This window comes from Mesoplodon densirostris, chromosome 4, assembly GCF_025265405.1.
Source record: "Mesoplodon densirostris isolate mMesDen1 chromosome 4, mMesDen1 primary haplotype, whole genome shotgun sequence".
Classification (NCBI taxonomy): domain Eukaryota; kingdom Metazoa; phylum Chordata; class Mammalia; order Artiodactyla; family Ziphiidae; genus Mesoplodon; species Mesoplodon densirostris.
In genome coordinates, this window is record NC_082664.1 from 13,666,424 (window position 1) to 13,692,755 (window position 26,332).

At 38.6% G+C, this 26,332-nt stretch overlaps 1 protein-coding gene across 1 annotated transcript in view; it reads left to right on the forward strand.

The window, feature by feature from the left end:
- Positions 1 to 26,332, forward strand: part of CATSPERB (cation channel sperm associated auxiliary subunit beta) — a 131,542-nt gene that overhangs the window by 34,207 nt on the left and 71,003 nt on the right. Inside the window, exons 6-13 of the mRNA XM_060096021.1 lie at positions 7,339 to 7,488; positions 13,404 to 13,499; positions 13,639 to 13,757; positions 15,073 to 15,105; positions 20,234 to 20,300; positions 20,594 to 20,640; positions 21,048 to 21,200; positions 22,564 to 22,716. Of these exons, the coding sequence (XP_059952004.1) occupies positions 7,339 to 7,488; positions 13,404 to 13,499; positions 13,639 to 13,757; positions 15,073 to 15,105; positions 20,234 to 20,300; positions 20,594 to 20,640; positions 21,048 to 21,200; positions 22,564 to 22,716 (818 nt within the window). The remainder of the gene's footprint in view (positions 1 to 7,338; positions 7,489 to 13,403; positions 13,500 to 13,638; positions 13,758 to 15,072; positions 15,106 to 20,233; positions 20,301 to 20,593; positions 20,641 to 21,047; positions 21,201 to 22,563; positions 22,717 to 26,332) is intronic.

The following is a 26,332-nucleotide window of genomic DNA, read 5'->3' on the forward strand; positions in this document are numbered from 1 at the left end:
ATACAAACACGTGTAGGCTAAACAGTACACTACTAAATAACCAAGAGATCACTGAAGAAATCAAAGAGGAAATAAAAAAATACCTAGAAACAAATGACAATGACAACCGAAAACCTATGGGAGGCAGCAAAAGCAGTTCTAAGAGGGAAGTTTATAGCAATACAATCCTACCTCAAGAAACAGGGAAAATCTTAAATAAGCAACCTAACCTTACATCTAAAGCAATTAGAGAAAGAACAAAAAAAAAAACCCCAAAGTTAGCAAGAGGAAAGAAATCATAAAGATCAGATCAGAAATAAATGAAAAAGAAATGAAGGAAATGATAGCAAAGATCAATAAAACTAAAATCTGGTTCTTTGAGAAGTTAAACAAAATTCATAAACCATTAGCCAGACTCATCAAGAAAAAACAGAAGACTGAAATCAACAGAATTAGAAATGAAAAAGGAGAAGTAACAACTGACACTGCAGAAATACAAAGGATCATGAGAGATTACTACAAGCAACTGTTTGCTAATAAAATGGACAACCTGGAAGAAATGGACAAATTCTCAGAAAACCACAACCTTCCGAGACTGAACCTGGATGAAATAGAAAATATGAGCAGACCAATCACAAGCACTGAAATTGAAACTGTGATTAAAAATCTTCCAACAAACAAAAGTCCATGACCAGATGTATTCACAGGTGAATTCTATCAAACATTTACAGAAGAGGTAACACCCATCCTTCTCAAACTCTTCCAAAATATAGCAGAGGAAGGAACACTCCCAAACTCATTCTATGAGGCCACCATCACCCTGATACCAAAACCAGACAAAGATACTACAAAAAAAGAAAACTACAGGCCAATATCACTGATGAACATAGATGCAAAAATCCTCAACAAAATGCTAGCAAACAGAATCCAGCAACACATTAAAAGGATCATACACCATGATCAAGTGGGGTTTATCCCCGGAATGCAAGGATTCTTCAGTATATGCAAATCAATCAATGTGATACACCATATTAACAAACTGAAGGATAAAAACCATATGACTATCTCAATAGGTGCAGAAAAAGCTTTTGACAAAATTAAACACCCATTTATGATAAAAGCCCTCCAGAATGTAAGCATAGAGGGAACTTATCTCAACATAATAAACGCCATATATGACAAACCCACAGCCAACATTGTTCTCAATGGTGAACAACTGAAACCATTTCCACTAAGATCAGGAATAAGACAAGGTTGCCTACTCTCACCACTCTTATTCAGCATAGTTTTGGAAGTTTTAGCCACAGCAATCAGAGAAGAAAAAGAAATAAAAGGCATCCAGATCGGAAAAGAAGCAAAACTGTCACTGTTTGCAGATGACATGATACTATACATGGAGAATCCTAAAGATGCTACCAGAAAACTACTAGAGCTAATCAGTGATTTTCGTAGAGTAGCAGGATACAAAATTAATGCACAGAAATCTCTTGCATTCCTATACACTAATGATGAAAAATCTGTAAGAGAAATTAAAGAAACACTCCCATTTACCACTGCAACAAAAAGAATAAAATATCTAGGAATAAACCTACCTAGGGAGAAAAAAAGACCTGTATGCAGAAAACTATAAGACACTGATGAAAGAAATTAAAGATGATACCAACAGATGGAGAAATATACCATGTTCTTGGATTGGAAGAATCAACACTGTGAAAATGACTATACTACCCAAAGTAATCTACAGATTCAGTGCAATCCCTATCAAACTACCAATGGCATTTTTCACAGAACTAGAACAAAAATTTGCACAATTTGTATGGAAACACAAAAGACTCCGAATAGCCAAAGCAACCTTGAGAAAGAAAGACAGAGCTGGAGTATTGTGGCTCCCTGACTTCAGACTATACTACAAAGCTACGGTAATCAAGACAGTATGGTACTGGCATGAAACAGAAATATAGATCAATGGAACAAGATAGAAAGCCCAGAGATAAACCCACCCACCTAAAGTCACCTTATTTTTGATAAAGGAGGCAAGAGTATACAATGGAGAAAAGCCAGTCTCTTCAATAAGTGGTGCTGGGAAAATTGTACAGCTACATGTAAAACAATGAAATTAGAACACTCCCTAACACCATGCACAAAAATAAACTCAAAATTGATTAAAGACCTAAATGTAAGGCCAGACACTATAAAACTCTTCAAGGAAAACATAGGCAGAACACTATGACATAAATCACAGCAAGGTCCTTTTTGACCCACCTCCTAGAGGTATGGAAATAAAAACAAAAATAAACAAATGGGACCTAATGAAACTTAAAATCTTTTGCACAGCAAAGGAAACCATAAACAAGATGAAAAGACAACCCTCAGAATGGGGGAAAATATTTGCAAATGAAGCAATGACTAAAGGATTAAACTCCAAAATATACAAGCAGCTAATACAGCTCAATATCAAAAAAAAAAAAAAACCCACACAACCCAATCCAAAAATGGGCAGAAGACCTAAATAGACATTTCTCCAAAGAAGATATACAGATTGCCAACAAACACATGAAAGGATGCTCGATATCACTAATCATTAGAGAAATGAAAACTACAGTGAGGTATCACCTCACACCAGTCAGAATGGCCATCATCAAAAAATCTACAAATGATAAATGCTGGAGAGGATGTGGAGAAAAGGGAACCCTCTTGCACTGTTGGTAGGAATGTAAATTGATACAGCCACTATGGAGAACAGTATGGAGGTTCCTTAAAAAACTAAAAACAGAATTACCATATGACCCAGCAATCCCACTCCTGGGTATATACCCTGAGAAAACTATAATTCAAAAAGAGCCATGTCCCACAATGTTCATTGCAGCTCTATTTACAATAGCCAGGACATGGAAGCAGCCTAAGTGTCCATCGACAGAGGAATGGATAAAGAAGATGTGGCACATATATACAATGGAATATTACTCAGCCATAAAAAGAAATGAAATTGAGTTATTTATAGTGAGGTGGTGGACCTAGAATCTGTCATACAGAGTTAAGTAAGTCAGAAAGAGTAAATCAAATACCATATGCTAACACATATATATGGAATCTAAAAAAAAAATAGAAAGAAAGAAATGATTCTGAAGAACCTAGGGGCAGGACAAGAATAAAGACACCCATGTAGAGAATGGACTTGAGGACATGGGGAGGGGGAAGGGTAACCTGGGATAAAGTGAGAAGAATGGCATGGACATATATACACTACCAAATGTAAAATAGATAGCTAGTGGGAAGCAGCTGCATTCACAGGGAGAACAGCTTGGTGTTTTGTGACCACCTAGAGAGGTGGGATGGGGAGTGTGGGAGGGAGATGCAAGAGGGAGGAGATATTGGGATATATGTATATGTATAGCTGATTCACTTTGTTTTACAGCAGAAACTAACACACCATTGTAAAGCAATTATACTCCAATAAAGATGTTTAAAAAAAATACTAATGGCATTTTTCACAGAAGTAGAACAAGTAATTTCAAAATATATATGGAAACACAAAAGACCCTGAATAGCCCAAACAATCTTTTTTTTTAACATCTTTATTGGAGTATAATTGCTTTACAATGTTGTGTTAGTTTCTGCTGTATCACAAAGTGAATCAGCTATATGTATACATATTTCCCCATTAAAACAATCTTGAGAACAATGCTAGAGGTATCACGCTCCTTGATTTTAAATTGTTGTACTGTAAAGTTATAGTAACTAAAACTGTGGTACTGGCTCAAAAATCAGACACATAGATCAATGGAACAGAATCAAGAGTCCAGAAATGAATGCATACTTATGCGTTCAATGCATCTACTGTACAAAAAAGGAGGCAAGAATGTACAGTGGTGGAGAAGACAGCTTCTTCAATAATTAGTTTTGGGAAAATTGGAAAGCTACAGGCAAAAGAATCAAACTGGACTAATTTCTCACACCTTATACAAAAATACCTGAAAATGGATTAAAGACGTAAATGTAAGACCTGAAACCATAAAACTCCTAGAAGAAAACGTAGGTAGTACAGTCTTTGACATAAGTTGTAGCAGTATTTTTTTGGATCTCTCTCCTCACACAAGGGAAACCAAAGCCAAGAACAAATGGGACCGCATCAGCTATTGTAAAAGGCTTTTGCACAGCGAAGGAAATTATCAACAAAACCAAAAGCCTACTGAATGGGAGAAGATATTTGCAAATGATATATCTGATAAGGCGTTAACATCAAAAATATGCAAAGAACTCATACAGCTCAACATAAAAAAAAATGAAAAACCTGATTTTAAAAATGGGCAGAAAAACTGAATAGACATTTTTTCCAAAGAAGACATGCAGATGGCCAACAGGCACATGAAAAGATGCTCAACCTCACTGATCATCAGGGAAGTGCAACTCAGAACTACAGTGAGCTATCACCTCACACCTGTCAGAATGACTATTATTGTAGAGTCAAGACATAACAAGTGTTGGCAAGGCTGTGGAGAAAAGGGACCCTTGTGCACTGTTGATGGGAATGTAAATCGGGTGTGGCCACCGTGGAGAATGAATAATTCTTAAAGGTTGCAGCTGCAGAGAGGAGGCCAGTGTCGTCGGGGCACAGTAAATGACAAAGTGGTGTGGGGTGAGTGTAGAGAGACTGGCAGAGACCACGGTAAAGTGTGTGGATTTTATTCTAATTATAATGAAAAGCCACTGGAATATTTTAAGCAGGACAGTGATAAATTCCAACTTCTGCTCTGTGAAGAAGATCACTTTGGCTGCTGTGTAGAGAACTGACTGTCGAGGGAGGAGGATAAGAATGGAATAAAGGAAATTGGTTGGCAGCTGTCACCACAGTCCATGCAGGAGATGGTCTGGGGTACTTGGGCTGTGGGACAAGTAGTGGAGATGGTGAGAAGTCAGAGTCTTCAGGATACAGTTTGGAAGTAGAGCTGATATGACCTCTGGGTGGACTGGGGATGAAGGACACAGATATTAAGGATGAATCCTAGATTTCTTACTTGAGCAATCAAGTGGATTGTGGTATCATTTTCTGAGATGCTGAAGGTGTGAGGAGAAAACATTGGGAAGTGGCAATCAAACATTAAGGTTAGAGTTACAGTTGGGAACCTTTCTTCATTACCTATCTCAAATGAGATGTTGAAAAATATTGTCCCTACTTCCTCATCTCTGATCCAGAGTCCAGACTACTCCACTAAAATTGCTCTTAATACAATCACCAGTCACTTTCACATTGGTCACTTTTCTGTCTCCTTTGTAGCTTCTCAGCAGTCAAGACTTTTGATCACTCCCTCATTCTTAAAACGTTTAAAATAGACCACATGGGTAAAGAGGCATTTTCGATTCAGTGCAATCATGTCCCAGATACAAGCTCAAATCTCCCTGTCCTTTAAGATCTGGTCATTAATTGAACACATATGCCTATACCCTGGAAAGTCAACTGCCTTCCCCCAGATTTCTTTGAATTTCAGAGTGAATTAGTTTGGTTATAAATTGTGTCTCTTCTTCTTCTTGGCTGTCGCCGTGCTACACTGTGTCAACCCAGATGGAAACTTAGCTCCTTTTCTTGCTTTGCACAAAGTGAAGCATATATCACCTAAAGTCTTTGGTTTTGTAGCAGATTTTATTGAAAATTTGATGAGGAGATGGAGGAGAGTCACGATGCAGAAATGTAAACAACTACAGAGTGATTGTGTCTCTATTCTTGAAACTCCTTTGACTATTTTTGAAATTCGGAGAACAGTACTCTGTCAAACTGTCCTTGCTTACTTTTTGTATTCTCTTTTCTCATTTTTTCAGAAAAAAAATCCTCCCATTTCTCATGCTTTAAAATTTCACTTTATCCAGCTCCAACCCTTTGTATATCTAAGAGTAGATTGCTGCGTTAAAGGGTTGGAGATGTCCTACCTCTGATTGGTTCTTCCTGTTTGTCCCTCCCTAACTCCTTTGTATCTTCCAGAAATCCTTCTAAGTGTCTTGGCCACTGATGACAACTTTCCCTGTTCCCTATTGCTTTTCTAGATTTATTCTTATATATATATATATATATATATCTCCTGCTCTCTATGGGATTGGGAAAGTGAACACTCTCAAAGCAGAAGTTATTCTCTATGCTATAAATGTGCAAACCCTGTGATCCAGCAACTCCATTTCTAGGGATAGATCCTGTGGCCAATTGTATTTTCCAAAGATGTTCAAAGCAGTATCTCCCACCTCACCTGCTCTTCTGCAGTATGACCTTGCCAGGCCCCCTTCAAGGAAATTAGACTTCATTCCTCCTACTCAGGAAAATAAGAATCGACAACCTATTTTTAACTGATGAAAAGTGAGGTAATACACCCATTTTTTAAAACAATGGAACAGTTCCTTTACATAGTGCCTTCAAAACCCATAAAAGAAAGCAGTTATGAATTATCAGAGAAATGCAAATCAAAACTACAATGAGGTACCACCTCACGTGGGTCAGAATGGCCATCATTAAAAAGTCTATGAATAACAAATGCTGGTGAGGGTGTGGAGAAAAGGGAACCCTCCTACACTGTTGGTGGGAATGTAAGTTGGTGCAGCCACTGTGGAAAACAGTATGGGAGTTCCTCAGAAAACTAAAAATAGAACTACCATATGATTCAGCAGTCCCACTCCTGGGCATATATCCAGACAAAACCATAATTCAAAAAGGTACATGCACCCCTGTGTTCATAGAAGCACTATTCACAATAGCCAAGACATGGAAACAACCTAAATGTCTGTTGACAGATGTACGGATAAAGAAGATGTGGTACATATATACAATGGAATATCACTCGGTCATAAAAAAGAATGAAATAATGCCATTTACAGCAACATGGATGCAACTAGAGATTATTGTACTAAGTGAAGTAAGTCCGACAGAGAAAGACAAATATCATATGATATCACATATGTGGAACCTAAAGTATGACACAAATGAACCTACCTAAGAAACAGAATCATGGACATAGAGAATAGACTGCTGGTTGCCAAGGGGGAGCGGGGTGGGAGAGGCACGGATTGGGAGTTTGGGATTAGCAGATGCAAACTGATATATCTAGAATGAATAAACAACAAGGTCCTACTGTATAGCACAGAGAAATATATTCAAAAGCCTGTGATAAACCATAGTGGAAAAGAATATGAAAAAGAATGTATGTATATGTATAACTTAGTCACTTTGCTGTACAGCAGTAATTAAGACAACATTGTAAATCAACTATATTTCAATTTATAAAAATTAAAAAAAAACTTTTTAAAGACAAAAAGAAAACAGTAGTGTTCTATTTTCAAGAGTGCTGCTACAACTTAAACACCAAAACTTGATTTCCACAGAACCTATTCTTCAGTGGAAACTTGGGACTATAATGACAAAAAACGACATTAGTGAATTATATCCACATGTGGTAGATCTCAAAACGACAAAGTGCCCATGTGCCAATGATGTAGTGTTACTTGGCTTCATTATGAACACAACAGTTGATGGTAAGTTTGCGGCTTTATTCAAATTTGGAGGTGGTGTTTTGTATTTTATTACAGTGATGTTTAACTGGCAGTACAAGTTAAACACATAGGCGTAATGGAGTGAAAATGTCTCCTAAAAACACCTAAGAACTTACTTTTCATCACTTTCCCTTGTCTACTTGCTAGTGTGGTAAACCTTTTTTCTCTGACTTTTGCCATGTTACTAGTGACTTTAGTGTCTCTCCAAATTTCCTTGATACTCTGCCCTCTGTTAATATGTTCCTCCCTCCCAGAGATTATTCATTGCATTTCTAATCCATCTTCTATGCCTGCCATATGTGAATAGGTAAAGTTGTTCTAAGGTATCACACTATTTTATTTGTTACATATGTGTTTTTCAGTTACTGTTGTAATATTTAATAGCATCCTTACACATTTCAATTACTAATCATCTTGTTCTAGTTTGTTTTTCTTAGGTCATTGATGACCTCCTAGTCCCCAAATCTAATAAATATGAGGGAAAAAAAGAATTAAAAGATAAGAAACAAAATTTTATTACTCATAGATTATATGTGTATCTATATAAAAATCCAAAAGAATCAACAAACTATCAGAACAAATATGGGAGTGCTATGGAATTGAGGAACATATTAACAATATATAAAAACCACTCCACCAAAGAGTAATTAAAGATTATAATTTTAAAAGTCCTATTCAGAAAGTAATAAACCCCAATAGGGACCTAGAAATAAACAAAAAAATGACTTGCAAGGCCTGTTGTATAGAAATTATAAAACTTTAATGAAGGCTATAAAAAAAGACTAAAAAAAATATTTTATGTTCATGAACAGGAACTTCTGGTATAGTAAATATGTTAATTCTCTCCAAGTTTATCAATCAGTTTGATGCAAGTCCAAGAAAAATTGCAGCAGTATTTTGTGTGTGTGAAAATTGATAAGCCAATCCCAAAATTAAGGTGGGAGAATAAAGCAACATGAATAACAAACATAATTTTAAAGAAGAATAAAAAGCACAATAGGTTGCCTACCATGACTTATTATAAAGTAATAGATTCAAGCAGTATGCACTGGTATAGGAATAGACAGATAGCCTTGCCCCAGATTTCTTTGAATTCCTAATGTCTTGCAGTCTTTTAGATACCTCTAGCTTGGAGTGCCTGATTGTGCTGAATTAGTTTAGAGAGCCTGTGTCTCTTTTTCCTCTCTCAACCAGATGGAACCTCCTTTTCTACCTTTGTTCCATGGATGCCAGGCTAGGGCCCCCTCCTCCTCTCTGTCCAAACCTGCCTTACTTTTGTGAGTCACAGGAAAAGAGCCAGTCTCTGCATCCTGCCACACCCCTGAGAGTCATAGGAGAGAAGGGGCAGTCTCAACTCCTTGGGGTCTCACTCACCCGATCACTTCAACGTCTCAAGAAAAGAAACAGTTTGGAAACCTGTTTTTAGATGAAACTACATTTTCCCCCAGCTGGCCCCCACTGTGCTGAAGCAGAAAATAAGTTCCCACAGTATCAAGCCTAACTAGCAGTTTCTTTGTGAGGCCCTGGTTTGTCCACCCACCGGGTTTCATCCCACATGGAGTTAATGGTGGGAACAGGTATCCAGGAGCCCCATGTGTTCCAGTTTCGACTTATTACCCACATTTCTCCTCTATGACACTCCTAATGCCATCATGCCTCTCACCCCAGTTCTATGTCACCACCAGAAGCCTAAGCCTCCAGGTCACTTATGGTTACTCTATCCCACATACTGTTCTGGACTTCCTTTAAATTCACCCAAACTTCTGTCCCTCTCCATCTACCCAAATCCATTCATTGGAATTTGTGGTCTGTCATCAGCAAATTCCCCTGTACTACTAATCTTTTCTCAGAATGGTCCCTTAACTTTCTTGCTGTAAAGAATAATCTGGCCACTCCAAGTTAACATTCTTTCCCCTGAGGCCCTCTCACATGTCACATGCCTGAGTCTCAAGGGTCATTGTCCTTGTTCCTTAAGGGCTACTTATTAATAATTACTCCTGTCTTCTCATTCAGAATGCCCAGCTCCTTTGAACTCAGACTTTACTCCCTCTAGCTCTTCTTGGTTGGCAGCCTATGATGACCTTCCCATCACTCACACTCATGGATGAGTTTAGCGTCTGGACCCCTGCCTTCCTCTCCACCTTATTTTTGTCACTATGTTTGGTGATTGCACCACCCATATGGACCCATGCTTTCAAGGCCTCCTCTCCTCCGATGATCTTTCCCCCATCTTACTTCTGTGGTCATTTTCTTGACCTTGTTGTCTCTGATGTTGTTACTGTCTCCAAAATCTTCACTACAACCATCTCACGCTCTGCCCACTACCTTCTATTCTTTCAGTCTACCCTAGTGCTCACACGCTGACATTTCTTTGATTTCATGGAGACTTCAGTATGTCATTTCTACCACTTTTTTCACTCCTCAACATCCTTAACTTTTTCACCATAATTTTCATAGTCTCTCCTTATAAATACTTCTGTAACTTCTTTGCCCTTCTCTTTCTTCCTTGCCTGCACAATCCCAACTCTCCTTAAAACCACCTCTATGCCACTGGAATAGCAGAATATTACTAGAAAAAAGTTGCACACCAGTCTCACTTTAAATTTCTACGAAGTGGTCTCACTATAAATTCATGATCACCAGTCCCAAGTGGGTACTCAGCACTGCCCAGAAATCTTATCTCTCTTCCCTAGTATGTTTATTTTCTCACTCTGCAAAATGACCTTGTGACACCTCTTCCCACTCCTCAAACACTCTACTTCACCTCCTTTCCTTCTCCGGTCTCAACTGTGCCTTTAATACTTGATGTAGAAGACTAAGACTGATCGCAAGGCACTCCATCATCGCTCCTGTGTGCGTCTGCCACCCTACTTGCCTTTCTACTTGCGTGCTTTGCCTTCTTGCCTGTTGCATCATGAGAAGTGTCTCTGCTGCTACCAAAGGCCACTCCTCACCCCTCGTGTCCTGCATCCCATTCTCCCCAGTCATCTGGAGAACCTTGCTCCTGCATCTGTCCCGCAGTTCTCACCTTTCTCTCCCGTATCATCATGCTTTCCCTCTTTACTGGATTAGAGGCATTAGCATACAAACATACCTTAAAATCCCCCATCTTAGCCAAAATCTTCATTTATCTCACTTTACCACTATCCCTCATCCCTCTGTTCTCCTTCAGACAAAGTGTATGGGCAGAATTTATTGTAGGTGGTGCTACATTTTCCACCTCCCATTTTATCTTCATTTCACTGCATATCGGGTTGTTGCCATCACTGTTCTGAAACAATTCTTCCCAAGATCGCCCGTGATCTCCATGTTGCTGATTCCAACAGCCAATTCTTTATCCTCATTCTACTTTCCCTCCCAGCAGAATCTGACACAGTTAACCACTTTATTTCTCCTCAAAACACTTTATTCTCTTGGGTTCTTGACACCACCTTCAGTTACATTTATCTTACCTCATTGATCACTCCTTAGTTTTCTAAGCCTGCTCTTTTGTTGTGACCCCTAAAGTGCCGATGAAATGGGGCTTTGTCCTCGACTCTCCTTCCTTATGTAACCAGATTCTCTCTGGGAAACTTAATCCAGTCCTCTGGTAATAATTCCACCTTCAGGCTAATGATCCCTGAATTTGTATTTCTGGTGCTGACCACTTCCTTGAAACTAAATTCCTATATTCAGTTGTCTGTTTTACAATTCCTCTTGATGCATCTCAGCTATAATAAGTCTAAGCCAGAGCTCTTGATTCATCTCCCTCTAAAATCTGTTCTCCTCCAGTATTCTTCATCCCGATTCATATCCAAATACTCAAAAATAAAATCTAGCATACACTCTTGACTGTTCTTACTCTGATGGCATTCCAGGATGATGCCACATCCAGTGTCTATCCTCAGTGTGACCACTTCTCTCCTCTGCTAAAATCTTTGTCAAGTCAGCACTGGTTTTCCACGAGACTAATTCACAGCCTCTTAAGTGGTCTCCCTGTTTCTAAACCCGGTACAACTTACCCTCCGTACAGCCACCACAGTGATCTCAAGTGTAAAACAAATCACATCATTTTCCTGCTTCAGACATTCCAGTGGCTTCCCTTTGCCCATTAGAATAAAATCCAAAATCTTTGCAAAATCTACATCAGCTTCTGTAACCCTGGGATGCAATTGTGGCCAGTGTGTCATAGAGAGTGGCCTATAACTTAATTTCAGGCTAAAATATCAACCAGAATAAAGCATTTATTTTACTGCTTACTTCTCCATTAAATATTTCTAGACTTTGCAGGAATCCAGTCATGTGATATGCTGGATACCTATAATCATCCCCACTTAGAATATAGTGTAGTGTTATCTGCAGAACTAGATTTCATGCTTAGAAAGGCACAAGCTTGTCTTTAGCTTTCCTCTTTCTGGAAAAAGTGGATGATGATAACATTTCCTTCTACATCTTTCCCTACACAGAAAAGAGCTGGGAGTTAAAACACACACTTCACAATACGAGTGATCCTACATTCATCTTTTGGAAACGAAGCATGTGCATTGGATTATCAACTCTCTTCAGGCTCCCTCTACCCTCCACCGCCCCCATAGTTATGCCTGTTGACTAGACTTCAGATTAATGTTCTGCATTTAAAACACAAAAGACTCGGGACTTCCCTGGCAGTCCAGTGGTTAAGACTCCACGCTTCTACTGTAGGGAACGTGGGTTCGATCCCTGGTGGGGGAACTAAGATCCCACGTGCTGTGTGGGCGGCAGAGCCAAATAAATAAATAAATAAAACCAAAGAACAAATATTAAAAAAAAAAAACTAGATAAGAATTTAAAAAATAAATAAAACACAAAAGACTCTAAGCATTCCTAGCTATGGCCAAGGAAAGGTGAGATCAAGGAGCAAAGAGCTTTCAGTATTTCCAACATACTCAGTCTCCTTTTAATAAGTTCTCATAGGTTTTAATAGGTTTAATATTCTCATATTAACAGTTTTTTTTTCTATTTTCAAAATCACAAATATTAAAGTAAATCACTTTATAAGTAAATCAAACATAGTTTCTTCCCTCTTGGGGTTCACATTTTAATTTTCTTCTTTGGAGTTTTTGTACTGTTGACTATAATTATATTCTTGAAATAGGAACATATTTTTGCTTCGAAGGATATTGTCAGGGAGGAAAAGCTCTTCCTGTACCCTCTTAGGTTATGATTGGGGGCCTACAAATTAACCAAGACATTAGCAGGAGAAAAGACATGCAATTTTTATTAATATTTATATTCATAAGAGTTCACAGAAAAGAAATTCAAAGAAGTGGTTAAACTTGGGGACTTATGTACCATCTTAACAAAGGAAAGGGGTCTAGGCCTCAAGGGACAAGAAACTGTGGAGAAGTGACAAGGAAATATGTGGGTGGACTAATGGGAATTAAGAGTTATTTTAGTAAAGTCTGTTTATGCAAACTCATCATGGTGTCAGCTCCCTGTCTCTGGTGATAAGATTGCTCTCTCTTCTCTTCCTGATACAGAGTGAGGTGGTTAGAAAATGCCCTGCTTTAGGCAGGCAAGGGGAAGCACAGAACTCTTCCTGCATCAGTTGATTCTCAGTTGCCTCCAGCTCAAAATAATCCTTATGCCAAAGTGCCATATTCTGGGGGTGGCATATTCTGATCCCCTTCAATACAAAACAAAATCCTTAATAATTAGATGGTTGGTTAAACTCATGTGGTGTAACCCAAGTTACTTTATCTTCCAGTGCTGGGGGGAGTGAGATTCAAACTGAGGGAGGGGAGTTGAGGCAGGGGTGGAGAGTGGGCTGGAAGGTGGGGCAGATGCAGGCTCTGCCCACTAAAGACCTAGCACCTTAGGAGTTGGTTACTCACTTTACAAAGTTGTGTTGCCTTAATTTCCCTTTTCTCTCATGGTAGGTGTTTACATAGGCCTCAGCTTTTCTGGATTTTGGAATTATGATGATACCACGTGGTATAACCTGACAGACATGGTCTATTCCCAAGTTGGAGAAGGTAATTCCTCTAACAGTGCCTTCATCCTCAGCATTTCCTTTACATCAACACTTGATGGATATTTATGAAATGTCTTTGCTTTGCTGAGGACGTCACGTTTTCCTTACTTTTTAACCCATGATATGATTTCTTCCTTTAGAACACACAGAGCTTTCCATGGTGGATATGGTTTTAACAAATCATTTTTTAGTTATCCTCACCTCTTTGGGTCTTTTTATAAGTGGAGATCTTCGGTATCCATCCTCCTCTGTCTTAATGGTAGGTGAATTGCTCTGTAACTAATAACCTTAAATATCTTCTGTGACATAAAGTAGAAATAGTGGATACTTGAGTTATGTGTGGTGTATCTTAGAACTAAAATGCTTCTTCCTTTTAAAAAACGTAAAAGCGTAATATAGTGACTTTTTCCTTTGCCTTATAGTGTTGAATACATCATTTGGAAATGGTGCTAGCTTTATTGCTATACAAATTTATGAGACGTTTCAAATAATTCATATAGAAAATACCCTATATACTTATAAATAGTCATGTATGTTCCCAAAATTCTTTAAGGTACATAAAGCCAGTTATAGTATTACAAAATAACATAAAATTATGTCCTTCTGATGAGTTTTTTCTTTTTATTCTTAAATGGCTATATCAAAGCTTCGACACCATGTTTTTTGTTTTAAAGTGCTTCCTCAGCTTCTGCTTTGTCACTCCCATCTGCTCCAAAATAAAGCATTGAAAAGAGACATTAATAAATAAATAAATAAAGTAATTAAAGGTAAGTTTTGGGATTGAGAGAAGGGAAATCAATTCTTAAATATGTTAATAAATAGCTCTCAAAATTACCTCAACAGAAATAAGAACAGTAATAAAGACTTAGGAACAGTAGGAAAAAAGATTGGGGAAGTGTAGAAGGTATGATTGTATTGGTTAAGAAGTAATTATTTCTTATACATGGTAATTATTACCTTTTTTCAGGTATACGAATATTCACAACCTTCCTTCTTCCTCATTATCTCTAAGAAAGTATCATTTGTTGCTCAGACAACTAATAGACCTGGCCTTTTATGTGCTTATCATGTGGTTGCTAAAGAAGAGAGTTGAAACAGCCAGGAGCAGTGTGACCTGAGGTCAAAGCACAGAGAGTTAGGTGTGGGCTGTACATCCTGAGGGCCTGGTCTAGGAGCTGCACTGGGCTGGGCAGAAGACAGAGTGGCCATGGAGAAAATAGTGGGATAAGGATGTGCCTTCCTAAACCCCAGTCGGTGGCCGACATAGTTTCTTCCTATACACTTCTTAACTCCTCCATTTAAATCATTAAAAGTTGGGGTTTTGATTTCAAATCCTTTCTGGAATTAAGTTAAAGTATAAATAAATTAATCAAATGGTGGAACAAGGCAAAGACTGAGGGGGAAATCTCCAAGATACCCTGCAAACTACTTAAGAAGCTGGTTTTAGTGTTTGATACTCCTAACTGCTGGGATGTAAAAAACATCATCTCCTTTAGTATAATTTAAATTGCTGTTTTGTTATGCCTTCTGATTTACAAGCAAAGATTAAAATTCCTTTTTTTTCTTTCTTCTAGTTTTCAAGGGCAGACTTTTGTGGTTTCGAAAGGGTAAGAAGCTTTCAATTTCCAAGGGTTGGTTAAAAGATATGTGTTTCTTTGGTGACCTAAGAGATGAGGTGCAAGACAGGAATTCATAATATAGATTATTATTGCTGATACTATATTATTTACAGTTTGAACTAAAAACATGTATTTCCAGTAACCATTAAGCAATGATATCCCCTTCTGTTTCAAAGGAGGAAATGCCCCCTCTTTGTCTCTGAGGTGGTCCCCACCCCATCTTTATATGTTCTGTCCAGGATTGCTGTGGTTGTTCAGTGCATTCTGCACAAGGACACCCAGTTGAAAAGATAGTGAGAGCCGAAATATGGCTAACACTTGACTCCCCAACCCCCGTGTAGGTCTATGCCTACCTTGTCTTTTTCTTTTTTATAAATTTATTTATTTTATTTATTTATCTTTGGCTGCACTGAGTCTTCGTTGCTGCGCGCGGGCTTTCTCTAGTTGCAGTGAGTGGGGACTACTCTTTGTTGCGGTGAGCATGGGCTTCTCACGCGGTGGCTTCTCTTGTTGTGGAGCACAGGCTCTAGGCACGTGGACTTCAGTAGTTGTGGCACACGGGCTTAGTTGCTCCGCAGCAGCATGTGGGATCTTCCTGGACCAGGGCTCAGAACCCGTGTCCCCTGCCTTGGCAGGCGGTTTCTTAAACACTGCGCCACCAGGGAAGTCCCAGGACACTCTTTCTAATTTGATACAAGTACCATGTAAACTCTGATTCTACAGCTCTGATTATAGATTTTGTTCCATCAGTTATCTCCCCTCTCTGTTACGAGGTCAAGTTCTGAGATTCAACTAAGTCATTCCCATCAACATCTAAGCATGCTTTAGTTTGGAAAGCACAACAAAATGATGAGCATTTCTAGCCTTTTGCCACGTCTCCTCCCCATTCTGTCCTCATACAGGCCTGTGGGCACACACTCACCTGTGCATACACATGCACACTCACTCACACTGTCTAAAGCAAAGGGGCACTTATTTCTCAGGAAACAAAAGGAACTGACTTCTTGCTGTACTGATTGGAAGAAACATGAAGCTGAGAACTGGGAAGGCCAGGTAGGCAAAAGTGATTTACATCAGAAAAAGCAAGGGGGAAAACTGTCAAGAGAGAATTCCAAACCTAGCTAAACTATATCATTCAAGAATGAGGGTGAAGAAAAGAAATTGTCACGGATAAGGCATCAGGAGAGCTTACTATCCAGAGACTCCCGTGAAGGAGTGGGAGACAGACCTAGAAATGTAAGCTGTAAGTGAGACAGGAACCTTGTTTGTGCTTTTTACCAGACCTAAGCCTGCCCTTCTTTTTTTTTTTATAGCTGCAAATATTCCATTGTGTGAACTTAACCAGAGTTTACTTAGCCTGTCTCCTATTGATGGATACTTGGGTAGTTTTCTAATCTTTTGCTTTTGCATTACAAACAATGCTGCCGTTAATAATTTGTACCAAGCAAGTTTGTACATGTCTGGGTATATCAGTACAATACATTCCTGGAACTTGGATTCACACATCAAGGAGTAAATGCTTGTGCAATATTAAAAGATAATCACAAGTTGCCCTTCATAGAGGTTTTTACCGTTTACAAGGATATTAAAATAAATCCTCCTGAGCTAAAATATTTCAGCAAAACTCAGGGGTTTCTGGTAATGATGAGGGAGAGGGGAACTACAAGTGTCCCAAAGATAGTGAGGTCGTGGGGCAGGGGAAAGAAAGGGGGAAAGTGAACTTATTCTTAAAAGTATAGGAATTTACCTTTGGAAAAGACGTCTTTTAAAATGATTGAAGGAAGGATAGTAAGAATGGGGTGTATGTTGCTGTCCAGCCAGGAATTTGAAGGAGTTAATACGTGGTGATTTATTCATTCACTTATTCATCTATTCAACAGATGTTTGTTGAGCCAGGCTTATTTAAACAAAGAAGATTCCATAGTGAACAAGACAGATAAAGTCCTGACTCTCCTGTAGCTTCCCATTCTCCTGAGGGAGCTAGACCATGAACAAGTACACAAATATATGCAGAATATGATTGTAGAGAGTAACAAGGGTTTATTGAAATTAAAGCAGGGAAGAGCAATAGAGAGTGAAGGGAAGATAATATTGTATTTAAGCATGGTGATTATAGCAGGCCTCACCAAGGAGGTGAAATTTAAGCAGAAACTCAAATGATCTGAAGAAATGATTTCGACAAAATATGTCCAGACAGAGGTGCAAAGGCCCTAAATTGGGAACTTGGCGTGAGGCAAAATCTGTTATACATCTATACTCAATGTATACTGAGTGCAATATGCAGTCTCAAACCTCTCAATACCAATTGCTGTCGTGTGTCACCCTATTTTATCTGTTGAGCCCTCTGACTAACCTCACCAGACTTTAGGTTTCATGTCAAGAACTATCCTATTTACTATTGTATGCTATTATTAGGCTGCCTTGTAGATAGGCTGTCTCAATAAATATTTGCAGAATCCATGAGTAAATAAATGTAGATGGACAGGAGTCCAGTCTTGGATGAGCTTAGTAGCCATGCAGCATGGAACTTTGAGCAGTCATATACCTCTCTGGGCCTCAACTTCTTCATTTTAAAATGGGCATGACAATATCTACCTCTTAGAGGTGAAGTGATTAAATAACATTACATAAGAAAAACCTCAGCCCGGTTCACGAATCAAAATAGCAACTTAAAAAAAAAAAAAGCTGGAGTTTCTCCCCAAACAGATAGTCAGAAACTTCTGAAGGCAAATGACAGAAACCAAACTAAAACTGATTTTAGCAAAGGAGAGGAAGTTGTTGGCTCATGTGAACGAATCCAGCTTCCAGACATGACTGGATTTAGTGCCTAACAGATGTCCGTCCAACCCTGTCTTCTCAGCATTTAAGTCTGCTTTCCTCTACATTAGCTTCATTCTCAGTGGGTTTTCTCCAATTGTCAGTAAGAATAGCCACCAGGTTTATGTGCCATCAGTTTAGCACTCCCCACAGGAATAAAGTATCTCTTCCCCGGTGGTTCCAGCAAGCCTCAGGGCCGACTCATTAACCTGACTTGGATCGTGTGTTCATTCCTGACCCATCTTTGTGACTCTAAATCAGGCCTGGGGCATGAGCTCATCCTTGGAATGAAGTCAGCCTGATCAGATTAAATTATCCCCAGGGATATTCACTGGAGTATTACGAGTTTTATTCCAGGTAGGAAAAAAAAAAAAAAAAAGAAGGGATCTAAAGAGTAAAAAAGGAATCAGGGCCCGATAAAGATTCTATACTAATTGTCCAGATATAATCATAATAATTATGGCACCCTGAAAAACTGAAGATTTATATGAGAACTCAAAAGGCTCATTTGATATAAAACCATAGGTTGAAATTCAAATAAATTATTGTCCACTCCATTTTAAAAGGCTTTTTTGTTTGTTCAGAGGTTTTATCAATATATAATTCACATAGCATAAAATTCACCCACTTAAAGTGTACAATTCAATGGCCTTTAGTATATTCACAGAGTTGTGCAAGCATCACCACAATCTATTCTAGGACATTTTAAAGGCTTTTAATGCACAGATTATGCAGATTTTATTACTGGTCTTTAAAAATGTAAGAAGGTCTTCCTTTTGTCTCAATAATATGAGAGTCAGAATCTTCCTATGTTGACTAAAAAAAAAAAAATACACAGGGCTTCCCTGGTGGTGCAGTGGTTGGGAGTCCGCCTGCCGATGCAGGGGACACGGGTTCGTGCCCTGGTCCGGGAAGATCCCACATGCCGTGGAGCGGCTGGGCCCGTGAGCCACGGCCGCTGAGCCTGCGCGTCTGGAGCCTGTGCTCCGCAACGGGAGAGGCCACAACAGTGAGAGGCCCGCGTACCGCAAAAACAAACAAACAAAAAAAAACACAACCTGGAAGTTTAGTTATGTTTTACTCAGTGGACTAAACTGAGGACATAAGCCTGGGACACAGACTCTCAGATAGCTCTGAGAGACTGCTCCTAAGAGCTAAGGGAGGCGGAGGATATTTAGGAGTTTTTGCAACAAAGACCAGGTAGTCGGAACATCAAAAGATTACTGTTAATCAAAGAAAACCAGATATCTCAAGTTAAGGAATTTAGTCCTTTTTCTATGTACGGGAAGATGCAAGAGTCTGGGCTCCCTGAAATCATTCCTTTGATGTGCACCTCAGCTATCTGGGGCCAATATCCTGTGCTTTGTCATCCTGACTCTCCTCAGGGTGCATCCGTGGGGGGTGGCTGCAGTGACTGAGAGCTTGGCAGTGGGCAGCTCGTTTGTCTCCGTCCTGAGGTTCCTCAGGGCTCACCATCCAAGTGGCTGCAACATCCTTTGTTTACTGATATGGCAGGCAACATTTTTTCAATGACACCTATTCAATGACAACATTTTTTCAATGACACCGTCTCAAATTCTTGCATATAATTCATATCCAACATATATAAACTCACCTTCTTGGAAGCTTCTCCCGTATGACCAATTTTTCAAAACCTGTATTTTTGTGGCTTTTTTTCTTGTTGCTTCTTGCTGCTGTCAGGCCTCTGGGAAGTCTCCTTAAACCTAGCTGCAGTTGAAGAGAATAAAAGATAAGCATGTGGCCCATTTTAACTGTAATGAAAGATCAACAGGGCCTCCCTGGTGGTGCAGTGGTTGAGAGTCCGCCTGCCGATGCAGGGGACACGGGTTCGTGCCCCGATCCCGGAGGATCCCACATGCCGCGGAGCGGCTGGGCCCGCGAGCCATGGCCGCGGGGCCTGTGTGTCCGGAGCCTGTGCTCCGCAACGGGAGAGGCCACAGCAGTGAGAGGCCCGCGTACAGCAAAAAAAAAAAAAAAAAAAAGATCAACAGCTCCTGAGAGCCTTGGAAAGACAGCTCATAGATAGTAGCATCTTCCATTAACATATGCCAATCATGCGAAATTTCTTTTTATTCCTTTTTTGTGTGTTGTTCAAAAAGCATATTCTTGTTTCTTGTCCTCATTCTACGAACTTTTATTTTGCTGGCACACAGTTTTTCTTTTTTTATTTTCCTCACATTCCTGAACTATTGAACTTTTAAAATTTCTTATAAGTTTTTCTATTTTTACATCTTAAGGCTACATATTGCCTAAATGACATTTTTGTTTATTTATGTAGGTTGACTACATCAAAGGAAAACTGTGGTATAATGAAAGATGTTTTGCTAACAGAGAACATTTTGAAGGTAAATTTTAAAGAACTATTAATAAGCTTTTTTCAACATAGCTAGCATATATAGATTAGATAAAATGAAATAAAATAAAAATATAATTAAATATAAAGATAGGTTTGTTTTGTATGAGTTAATGGCCTAAAACTGGGAGAAAAATTAGTTTAAGTCTGACACAATAGTCATGCCCTGTTGTAAGTGCAAGAAAATTGTATTGTAAATGATACAATTAAATTGTATCATTTAATTAGTGGTACATTTAAAAATACAGATGCTACTTATAATTTCTGTACCTTTATGTTTTATAGTTGATTATGTTACTATCACCTTTGAGAGAAACAGGACCCTAAGTGAGGTATGGTATTAAATATTTTAAAAAGTAAGAAATTTTATTGTGCATGATTTCATAGGTTGTTATTAATCTAAAAAATGGCAATTCTATAGACTCAAAAGCTTAACAATCACTCTTTGCTCCCAGTGACGCCTGTACTTAGATTTAATGGTAATTACCTAATTATGTTAAATCTAGACCCTCACAGTGGTTCTAGAAAAACAATTCATGCCAGAAAGGGATGCTTTGCAGTGTTTTCTGGATTCATATCCCCCAGAAGAGAAGCACAGGCATGAAAGATATATCACTATTATTTATGGCCAGTCATGACAACACAATTAGTGTTGTTCATTAGTTTACTTGCCTGCAAGAACTAATTAGGACTTTTATAGTTCAAGAATGGCATTAACTTTTCCTTTCTCTTTTTGTAGGCAAGCTCTTGTTTTTATAGTAAAGAACCATTTCTTGAATGGTTACCTTGCTTACCCCCCATTTCAAAAGGAATGAAAACTATTCTTTCAACTGTGGTAACATTTCTTGTTGACCAAGAGCAAAGTTCTGGAGTCTACCTCTTCCATAACCAGGTAGGCCTTATAGCCCAGAGGTGATTGCTCTTGACACCACAGTAGTGAAAATTTACCTTTGCAAAACTTATTTCCAAGTTCTTTTTATCTTTGACAATAGAAGGTGATAAAATTGGCTACAGTGAAATTATTTATAGCTAACAATATAGTTTGATACTTTATAGATGTCTTGTCTCTTATTGTCATTCAGTTTGATGAAAATGGAAAATACAGAGCCTTTTGTGTAGTAATGCTTCTTTGCTTATTCTTCAGGAGAATGTAAGCTGAGTTTGGTCTATATAAATTTAAGTGTCTGTAAAATGGTTAGTTTAAATGAACAAAAAATGGAACTAGCCCTACCCTCATGATTTTAGGGGAGGAAAAAAAAATTTTCCTCTACCCTCATGTTCAGTTTTTGGGGCCCTGCAAATTAAACTGACAAAAGACAGATTAACAGGAGAAAAGAAAACAATTTATTTATGCATGCAGTGTACCTACATGCGAGTGAAAGTCAGTGATGAATAATTCAAAAGGTAATTAAAATTTGGAGGTTATATGCCATCTTAATAGTTTAAGGGGTTGAGTGAGAAAGGTACTTAAGGGAAAACAAATGAAAAGATATGGTTACAGGAGAACAAACAGGAGATAAGGAAGTTTGTGATGTTTGTTTGTACAGGTATGCGTGGTCTTTCCATCTCCTTCAGGGCCATAAAACTCCCCCGGAGAAGGGATTTAGGGTAGGTTCACATTCTGCCTTCTGGGAGTAGATCTGCTGTGAAGAGGAATTAATGGCAGCCTTTTATCCCAGAAGTTGCTGCTTTTAGTCAGATAAGGGAAGGATTTTGTCTGTATCTCTTGAATCTCAAATATCTTCAGCTTAAAATAATCTTTATACCAAAGTGGCATGCCTTGGGGGTGCATATCCTGATCCCCTTCAAAATCATGATCTGACAGAATTGGAGTGTGGCCTAGGCATCCACACTTTTAAAAAGTAGTTTGACATTATAGTTATGAGCATGAGCCTTGAAGTCTGTTGAGTCCAGTAATGATTCTACAATAAATCCCCCCATGACATTTATTATTTAATAATAATAATTAAATTATTATTAATTAAATTATTATTATTAAATAATAAATGGGCAAATTATTTAATCTTCTTTACTTCATGTTCAACATCTATAAAATGGACATATATGGTGGAGAGAGGCAGAGTAAAGAGATACCAATAGTTGCTAATCCTTCCAATTCTATGCTGTGTTAATGGTTTTGTCCCTATCTTAATCCAAATCCAAGTAACAGGAAACTCTAAAAATTGTAACATAGACTAGTACTATTGGTGGAAAAATTCTTATGGTTTGCTCCTGCTTTGTTTATCTATTTCTAGAAAAATACCACTGTCTCTGTGAGGATCCTAAAAAACAACAAACCAAGATTAATACAAAAATTTCCACTTTTCTTATTTCCTTCATCATTCTCTTCTCCTGTTGGAATGACATTCCACCCACGAAGCCATTTTCTGTATGCTTATGGTAATCAGGTGTGTATGAAACTTCACACTCTAGTATAGATGTAAATCATTCACTTGCTCTATGCTGAGTGGTTATACATCAAGTAAAGAACAGAGTTGCTCTGATGGTCAGGGAGGTGGAAAGCCTGATGAAGAGAGAATGAGAGGAGAGGAATTAGTGACAGTGAATACAAACAAATCTTTTGCAAAGTTTTGCTGAAAAGTGGAGCAGGGAATTGTGGCAGTGTTTGAAGAAAGAAAGGTCAAAAGAAGAGTTTTTTGTTTTTGTTTTTAATGTTGAGCCTTCTTTTAATGTTTTTTTTTTTTTTTTTTTTTTTTTTGGCTGTGTTGGGTCTTCGTTTCTGTGCAAGGGCTTTCTCTAGTTGTGGCAAGCGGGGGCCACTCTTCATCATGGTGTGTGGGCCTCTCACTGTCGCGGCCTCTCTTGTTGCGGAGCACAGGCTCCAGACACGCAGGCTCAGCGGCCATGGCTCATGGGCCCAGCCGCTCCGCGGCATGTGGGATCTTCCCAGACCAGGGCTCGAACCCGTGTCCCCTGCATTAGCAGGCAGATTCTCAACCACTGCGCCACCAGGGAAGCCCAAAAGAAGAGTTTTTTTAAAGATAGGAAGAGGAATTACGTTGTGTGCTTATGGGACTTATTTGGTAGAGAGGAAAAGCTGACGATGCAGGAAAGAGAGAAAAGAAATTGCTGGAGTGACATTTCTAAAGAGGTGAGAGGAGATGAGGTCTATGAACTAGTGGAGAGACTGGCCTTAGGAGCACAGACAGTTGTTCTATAGTAACGGGAGGAAGGAAGGGTTTTCGGGTTCAGAAGTTGGTAGGTAGGTCGGTAGCTATGGTAATGGAAGGTATGGGAACTTATCTTCTATTTTCTCAACAAAAATCAAAGTTATTTTTTACTAGTGAGGATGGAGGAGGAATGTTGAAGGGTTGAGGAAAGAGAGAACAGAGTGAAATAGCTGCCTAGGAAGATGGGAGAATGAATTGACTGAGGTAATCCAGTATGATTGCTTGAGCTTTGTGCTCATGAATTCAATATGTGACCAGTTCAGCATTATCAAATGTTCTTTTCCACATTCAACGGTGGAAAAGGCAGGGGGTTGTATTAACCACAGTACAACAGTTTCTTGGAGTTTTACCAAGAAACTATTAAGAAGTGAAAAAGTATACAGAGGGGAATGCAATAAGACAAACAAAAAAAATTAAGAAATCAAAGGCATGAATTTTAAAAAGTAGCAAACAAAATCTATTTACTTGCAGAAGATCTGATTGTCTATATAGAAAATCTAAACGATACATACAAATTACTAAAACAAGATGGGAGTTAAAGTTAAACTAGGCAAGAGGTAAAGTCAATTTCATTTCTGCACACGATCAACAATAAATTTGAAAACACAATTTTTAAGACACTATTTACAATAGCAGAAACAAAGCAAAACAAAACAGAAATCCACAAACAAAAACTATAAAGTACCTAAGAACAAATCTAAGGAAAGATTTCTAAGACCTATATGTAGAAAATTATAAACTTCACGGAAGGACATTTAAAACTTTATAAAGAAATGAACATAAACATGCTTGTGGACAAGAAAACTTGACTTATAATACCAATTCTTCCTTAAATTAATCTTTAGATCTAATACAACTCTAATCAAAATCCCAAGATTTGTTGTGGAGTTTAAGTTGACTCTAAAATATATATGGTATATGTCAATTATACCTCAATTAAAAATTTTTTTAAGTAAAGCAAAAAGAAAAAAAATAATTATACATGGAAAAACAAAAGACCAAGAGTAACCAAGACACTTCTGAAGAAGAATAAGAAGGAAGGACTTGTATTACCAGATATTAACACTATTTTAAAAGTTGTAATAATTTTGGTAATGCAGTTTTGGGCCAGGAATAGACAAATTGACCAATGGGATAAAATAGCCAACAAGTAGACCCATGCAAATCTAGAATATTGATAGAGCCCAAAGTGACATCACAGGGGGAAATAAGAGACTGCTCAAAATGGGATGGGAAGTTTGGTTATACATATGGAAACTGTTGAAATATATCCCCACATTGCAACGTACATCAAGCTCAAGTCCTGACAGATTACTAATTTAAATATCAAAACTTTTAGAGGGAAAAAAATGAATATCTTTCTGAACTCAGTGTGGGAAAGCATTTTAAAACAAGACTAAAAAAAACAATAACCATAAAAGAAAAAGAGAACTTCACCTTCATTAAAAAGAAGAACTCTGGATCAGCAAGATGGCAGACTAAGAAGCTTCAGGCCATTGCTTTTCCACAGAGACACTGAGTTAGCAACAATATACAGATCAGAGTACCTTTACAAGAACTTTAGAGACCAGTTGAGAAGCTACAGAACCCAGACCAACATAAAACCAAAAAAGGATTCTAACAAAGGGGTGGGAAAATTTGCAGTGTTTGCCCATCTGTCCTGCCCCCATTCAATCTAGCATGGCACAACCAGGAAGAAACCTCCCACACCAGGGATCCTCCCTTGGAATAGAGACAGAAGAGCGGGCCTTGTGTCCAACATTCTGGCTTGTCTGGGGGCTGCTCAAGGGACTGGTTTCTGTCTTGCCTAACTCAGAACACTGATACAACATGCAGCATTGTTTGGGAACTGCTGAAAAGGGGGAGTAATATTGACAAGATGGCAGGCTAGGAAGTTTCAGACCCTCACTTTCCCCCAGAACCACAAAGATAGCAATATACAAACCAGCATACCTTTGCAAGAACTCTACAGGCCTGTTGAGAAGCTACAGCACCCAAACCAAGCTAAAACCAAGAAGGGATTCCAGCAAAAGGGATAGAAAAACTTGCAACATTTTGCACATACATCCATGCCTCTCCTCCTATTTGACTTAGGGCAGCACAACTTGAAGGAAACTTCCCACACCAAGGATCCTCCCTCAGGACAGAAACAAAAGAGCTAACAGTGCCTCCAATGTTCTGGCCAGACCAGGGGCTGCCTGACAGACTGGAATCTGTCTCACTTGACTCAAAGCACTGATGGAACTGGCAGCCTTGTTTGGAAACTGCTGAAAACAGATATGATCAGTACAGCACATTAAAATTGCAGTTCTGCAGGCAGATGCCAGCGGCAGCAAGAGCTTATGGGCTTCTGAGAAGAAGCAGGGATAAGCAGTTTAGGGAATTTGAGACAGCTAAAAGCACAGAACAAGCCAGAGAAGACACATCCTCAGAAAGGATTTCAGAGGTCCTAGCATCTCTAACTGGGCAGATTGGTAAAGATCTGCATAAAACCAGTCCATAAAAACTGGAAATGTGGTTGCTTTATCTGGTGCCCAAGTCTCAAAACAACAACAGCAACATCAGAAGGCATACAAAGAAACAGGCATACATGATCCAATCAAAGGAACAAAATAAAACTCCAGAAAATGACCGTAAAGAAATGCAGATCTATGAGATGCCTGACAAAGAATTGAAAACTACTGTCATAAAGGTGCTCAATGAGTCACACAAGAACACAGATAACTAAGAGAAATCAGGAAAATAATGCATGGACAAAATGAGAATATCAAAAAGAGATAGAAATCATTTTAAAAGGTCAAACAGAAATTCCGGAACTGAAAAATACAATAAC